The 6,062-nt window shown below is 39.4% G+C and overlaps 1 protein-coding gene across 2 annotated transcripts; it reads left to right on the top strand.

Annotated features, from left to right (window-relative positions):
• The first annotated feature begins 3,535 nt into the window (after positions 1-3,535).
• On the top strand, positions 3,536-5,330 carry LCE1C (late cornified envelope 1C). 2 transcript variants are annotated; one of them, XM_025362420.1, is made up of 3 exons: positions 3,536-3,564; positions 4,665-4,730; positions 4,821-5,330. In XM_025362420.1, the coding sequence occupies exons 2-3, from the start codon at positions 4,687-4,689 to the stop codon at positions 5,041-5,043; spliced, it is 267 nt and encodes an 88-aa protein (XP_025218205.1). In that variant the 5' UTR covers positions 3,536-3,564; positions 4,665-4,686; the 3' UTR covers positions 5,044-5,330. The 2 variants fall into 2 exon arrangements, with proteins under 2 accessions (XP_025218205.1, XP_025218196.1); XM_025362411.1 differs by having other exon boundaries at positions 4,665-5,330.
• Positions 5,331-6,062: the final 732 nt, after the last annotated feature.

Below are 6,062 nucleotides of genomic sequence, written 5' to 3'. Positions count from 1 at the left end.
CAATAACTATAGTTTGTGATTTTCATGATTTTAATAAATCTCAACCATTTGTAAGTCCAGAAATTTTTCCCTATCTTTAAAAAGTTGAAATTTTTTTCTTTTTAAAAATGAAGGTTTTTATTCAATCAAGAAAGGAATTTTTGTACACTTTATATATTTTAAACATTTTTCTGAATGGATAACCAATTGTCTTAGTATTGTAATCAAATTTTCCATTTCCCCCCACTCATCTGAAACACCTATAGGTCAGAATCAATTTTTCACATTTCTGTAGATTTATAATTGGGTGAACAATTCTTGTCATTGTCAATTTGTCAGCACCTCTGAGAACATCTGCTGCCTTAATTATCATAGGTGTATAATCAATTGTGATATCTAAATCACACAGGTTCCATCATTCCTTAAGATTGTTTTGGTGATTATTAAACCTTTGTTATTTTATATAAACGTTAGAGTCAGTTTGTCACATCCCACACAATGAAGATGAAGCAAAACAAATCATCATTAGAATTTTGATGAGAACATCATTGAGAATATGCATTAATTCATGAAAAATTATTATATTTTATTATAATTTTTTTCTACTCACCCATATATATGGTATAACTCTTTATTATGATATTCTGTAATGCTATTTAATAATCTTCTCATTTTATCAAATGTATTTTACATTAAAATTGTATGTTAGACTTTATGCAATTTTGCTATTTTAAATGGCAATTTTAAAAATATTTTTGAATTACTTGTTGCTGGTTAATATAAATTTATTCTTACATCTTGCAACTTTTCTAACTCTTAATGTTATTTTAATTTTCTGTAGTAATCATTCTTGTCTGTATATCTTCTTTCTCAAAGTTTTCCTCTTTAAGTTAAATTCTTGGAAGTACAACTCTTGGATAAAAAGTATGTACATTTAAAATTTTGATTTGTATACAGAAAATTATTATTTGTTGAGTAATGGGTCACCAAATTTCATCTGAATTTTCATTATTATTCCAATTTATTAGACTCATTTCCTATCATCTTCAGCAATACTGTTTTGTTATTGATTTTCAGTTTCTTCTAGTTCAATATAAAGGAATATCTTCTAATCCTTACCATCCTTGAAATGGATGGGCTGTGCTTCTAGATCAGAACTACTAATGTAAGGTGAGTAACCAATATCTTAACTACTCTCGCATTAAATACATTGTTTGGAACAACATGAGCCACAGCCAGGCAATTCCGTGGCAGACTCAGACTTCATCCTTGAAAGACTATCCTTGTTTTATATACAAGTCTTTGGTTGTTTGTATATGCAAATATGAAATAACAAATTTCAAAATGTATTGGTCATTTGTATTTCTTTCCAAGCTATCTGTTTGTTCATGCACTTTGCCCACTCATTTGTAGATAGCCTTATTTCTTTTCTATAAAGTTGTAAAGACTTACTATTTATCATAGATTTTAATATGATTCCTTACTTATGTACTTTACTTTTTCTCAGCTGGTTATTTATATTTTTCATCTTTTAAAATTATGCTTTCTGACATATAGTATTTCTTTCATTATGTGATGAGATTTATCAAGTTTTTTCATGCTTACATATTTTATCCAATTACTTATAAAGAAATAATTAGATATTCTGTATATTCTTCTAATAATTTTGGAGTATCAGTTTATTGTTACTACTCTATGCAGGGGTTGCAGAGGAAGGAAATAAATTACAAATCACTGACGTATGGTGCTGGCTCTGGGACACAGAGTAAGATCTACTGAGTCTAAGTTAATTTTTACTGGGTCTCAGCATTCTTCCAACCTATCTCTTGTGATATGAGAGTCTGACCACATACAAGTGTACTTTCAGAAAGTCACTCCTTTGCTAGTGCATATTGTTAGCATTAAAAAGGTACCAAATTCAATAAATTTCAAATGCTATTGAAATCTGACACCAAACATAAGGAAACAATACTCATGATGTTACATCATATTGCTACCTTATTAACCCAATCCATGCCAGATTAATTGACAGTTTGGGTGCTACCCTTTGTGGTATCAGAGTCACAGACAGAATAGCTTCTAATCTTCATCATCCTTGGAATGCATGGGCTGGGCTTCTGGCTCAGAACGGCCAGTGTAAGCTGAGTAATCAGTATCTTGACTACTCCATTATTAAATACATTCTTTGGAACAACATGAACCATAGCCAGGTAATTCAGTGGTAGACTTCTGCAGGGTGATAAGGCTAGTATACTGTAATGTAAATGTCTCAGAGTGAGAATTCCAATGATGACGGCTTACGTCATACACAAACTAAAGATGATGCTAATAGTAATCAATTCATTTTTAAATTGCTTACCTATGAAGTCCACCTCTGTTTTAGAAACTGTTGAGGGGTACATAAATATTAGAACCAACCTGCAGAATTAAGCATAGTTTATCGTAGTCATATTTGAAAACTAAGACTCATAACAAAGTTACAGTTGAATGGCACTGTTTTAGAAATGCATAGGTCATGGAATAAAGCCTGGATGTTGAAGAAGGAGGGTTACCCAAATGAATATAAATTGTTCTACCATAATGACATATGAATGTGTATGTTCACTCCAGCACTATTCACAATAGCAAAGACATGGAATCAACCTAAATACCTATCATTGGTAGACTGGATAAAGAAAATGCGGTACACATATACCATGGAATAGTATGCAGCCATAAAAAAGAATAAGATCATGTCCTTTGCAGAAACACGGATGGAGCTGGAGGCTATCATCTCTCCTTAGAAAGCAGGTGTAATTTGAAAATATTAATGCATTGGCATTTGTTTAGGGAAAATGACATGTTATAAACTCTCCAACAGAAACTTCCTTTGCATTATTTCATTGACTCTCAGACATCCCTGGACAATTATTTTTATATTATCTCTATTACAGAGTTGATAAACTGAGAACAAGAATGATGAGGTATTAATGTTTTTCATAAGGTAATGCGGGTAATAAGTGGCAGAATCAGGTTTCTCTCTAGGTCTGACTCTTTAACCAGTTACCAATGGCTGTAATACAGAAACACACACACACACACACACACACACACACTGTCCTTCTCTCTCTCACACACACACACACACAGACACACACGCACACACAGAGCTATAAAATAGTTGAGGGTTGGAGGATTCTATGAAACTTGAGTTAAGCCAGGTTGCCCAGAGCCACAGAGGTAAGATTTGGAAGTTAACAAAACAGAGAACTCAAGCTCCAAAACCAAACAGCTTAAGTATTCTCCACGGAGATCAAGACAGGAAATGATGGTAGGGATTTTCCCACTCCATTTCTATTTCTAAGTGGCCATAGTCCAAGCTGGGAGCAGCTTTTCTGAGCCCCATGGAGGAAAGCAAGTGAGGAGCTGCCAGTCACCACCTGCCTCAGAACCCATGTGGGTGTCAGGAGGCAGGTCCTCTCATGCCCAGGCCCTGTCTCACAGCTGGAGGCAGAGCCCAGGCCAGGATAAAAGGGCTCTGGGCCTGAGCACCCCATCCACTCACCTCCTGAGGTGTTGAAGGACCCTGTGCTGCCTGTGACACTGGTAAGTGTCCTTTGAGAATAGGAGCTGGGACTTCCACAGAGGGTTGCTCAGTCCTAGGCAGGAGGGGAGGCTGGGCAGGGCCTTGAGGGCTGAGATCCATCTGGATAGAAGTCAAGACCTCAGAAAGATTGAAGGAGGGTGTGCAGAGGAGGCAGGGAGAGGGCCAACTGGTAACACAAATAAGAATTAGATGGCTCTGTCTTTGTGCTTCAGCTGGCTGAGTTTTAAGGACAGAGGGAGTTGAAACCCAGGCAAACAGTCTCCGCTAGAACAACTTCAAACAGGACACTTACTTTTCAGAGCAAAACTGTGACACTCCTTGTAAATTTGAGCTGGAGATAGTAGCTCTCAATCAGTGGAGTTGAGATAATTAATGGATCTTTTAGGGCTCTTTGAAACCCACTTATCTCTAGATTCAAATTGGAATTGAGAATCTCTTTAAGTAGTTAGACATAGCAAGCTGAGGATCACTGTGCCAAGATGTTACTGTGAGGCCTTTGTGTGATGAATATGGCAGTGCACCAGCCTAGAGCCAGGGTACCTGAGTTCAAATCCCCTCTATGCACCAAAAATACTGTTCTTCAGCATCTTCCTTAACAAAGGGGGCCTGTGAGACCAGCCTGTCTCCAAAACCATTTACAATTGTACATTCGCAGGTTTTTTACAAGACAAAGTCTCCTAGGAAGTTACTCCAAGAGATAATCCTTCTTTATCTTTTCCCAAGAAAATATTTATATTCCCAGGTTTCCACACTGGACAGTTTCAGAGTTTTATATGACACGAGAAAAATTGCTTCCTATAATTTACTAAATGTTTAATCTTGACAGATGTTTTTTCATATGGCTTACTGCCTCAGTTTCCTTCTTTGTAAAGGATATAGTAATTCTTGACTGTCTTAAGATGAAATTGTGAACCCAAAAGATACAGTGTAAGAGCATTTTCCAAACTACAAGAAATAACAAAATTTTCAGTGATTAATGATTTACCATGGCATTTAAATAGTTCATCAAAATAAAGGAAATAGAAACAATGTGGAAAGGACAAGAATAGGCAGCAGTGGCCTCTGCCTGGGTCTAACTTGCTATTTGACTCTCTTTCAGCTCCTGAACACCCACCACCGACATGTCCTGCCAGCAGAGCCAGCAGCAGTGCCAGCCCCCTCCCAAGTGCACCCCCAAGTGCCCTCCCAAGTGTCCTACCCAGAAGTGCCCCCCAAAGTGTCCCCCTAAGTGCCCTCCAGTCTCTTCCTGCTGCAGTGTCAGCTCCGGAGGCTGCTGTGGCTCCAGCTCTGGGGGCTGCTGTGGCTCCAGCTCTGGGGGCTGCTGCAGTTCTGGGGGAGGTGGCTGCTGTCTGAGCCACCACAGGCGCCGCAGGTCCCACTGCCACAGACCCCAGAGCTCTGGCTGCTGCAGCCAGCCCTCAGGGGGCTCCAGCTGCTGTGGAGGGGGCAGTGGCCAGCACTCTGGAGGCTGCTGCTGAAATGGACCCTGAGCCTAGAAGAGTGGAATCCAGGACAGCAAACTGCCACGGACATCCCCCGTCTCCTCCTAGGCCTGCCTGAGAGGCTCACAGGTCCAAGGGAAAGCTCTGAACTTGCCAAGACCATATCTTCTCTTTGGAGCCCAGAAACTCAGATCCTCTCTTGGATCTCCATTCACTGGCCTTGGACTTCACCTTTGTGGCTACCCTCCCACCCTCTGTCTAAGCCCCTAGCTCACTCCATGTTGTTTGCTGTGTGCATCTGCTGATTAAAGCAATGAAACAAGGAATCCGCTCAGTGTCTTATTCTATGAGGACCCTATTCTCCTTGAGTGGCTCTTGTTCTCTTCACCCTGTCCTCTGCAGGTGGTGGCCTTGGAATCTCAGGGGACAGTGGGGCACTCTGGAGTGAATTGGGGTTAATGGGGGCAGGAGTGGGAAGGGACCATTGCTCCCAACTCTGTCTGTCCTATGTCAACTGGTCTGAAGCAGCATCGCTTCTGAACAAGTCTGAACTGTCTCTTATAAACACAGCTTCTTTGTGTTTGGTCCCCTTCAAGGGCCTGACCAGTCCCTCTATGCTTCTCTTTCTCTGTGAGTGCAGTCTGCTCCTCCTGACCTAGCCCCACCAACATCCTTCCTCCCTCACACACATATGTGTGTGTACACACACATCACATGCAAAAACACACACTTAATGCACATCTCCAGGTGCACACACAAACATGCACACACTTGCATGTATATACCTGGACAAAAAAGAAAAATATAATAAATAAATGAAATAAAAGAGAACAAAACCCATGAATATATTTTGAAAATACAGTTTTCCCACTGACTACTTCTGCAGTAAGTTTAGTTCCAGGCACATTTGGAAGTAAAAATTGCTTTTCTATTAACCTTCCATCAAATCTTATTGCTTTCTTCCTTTTCCGTCTTCATTAAATTATCTACACTTTATTCCAGAACACAATCCCTATACCATATTTCTCAATTTGCCTGTGACTCTCTATAGAAAA

This window comes from Theropithecus gelada, chromosome 1 (assembly GCF_003255815.1).
Source record: "Theropithecus gelada isolate Dixy chromosome 1, Tgel_1.0, whole genome shotgun sequence".
In the NCBI taxonomy this organism is placed as follows: domain Eukaryota; kingdom Metazoa; phylum Chordata; class Mammalia; order Primates; family Cercopithecidae; genus Theropithecus; species Theropithecus gelada.
Note: the sequence above shows the minus strand (reverse complement) of the source record. Positions and strands in the feature narration are given on the sequence as shown.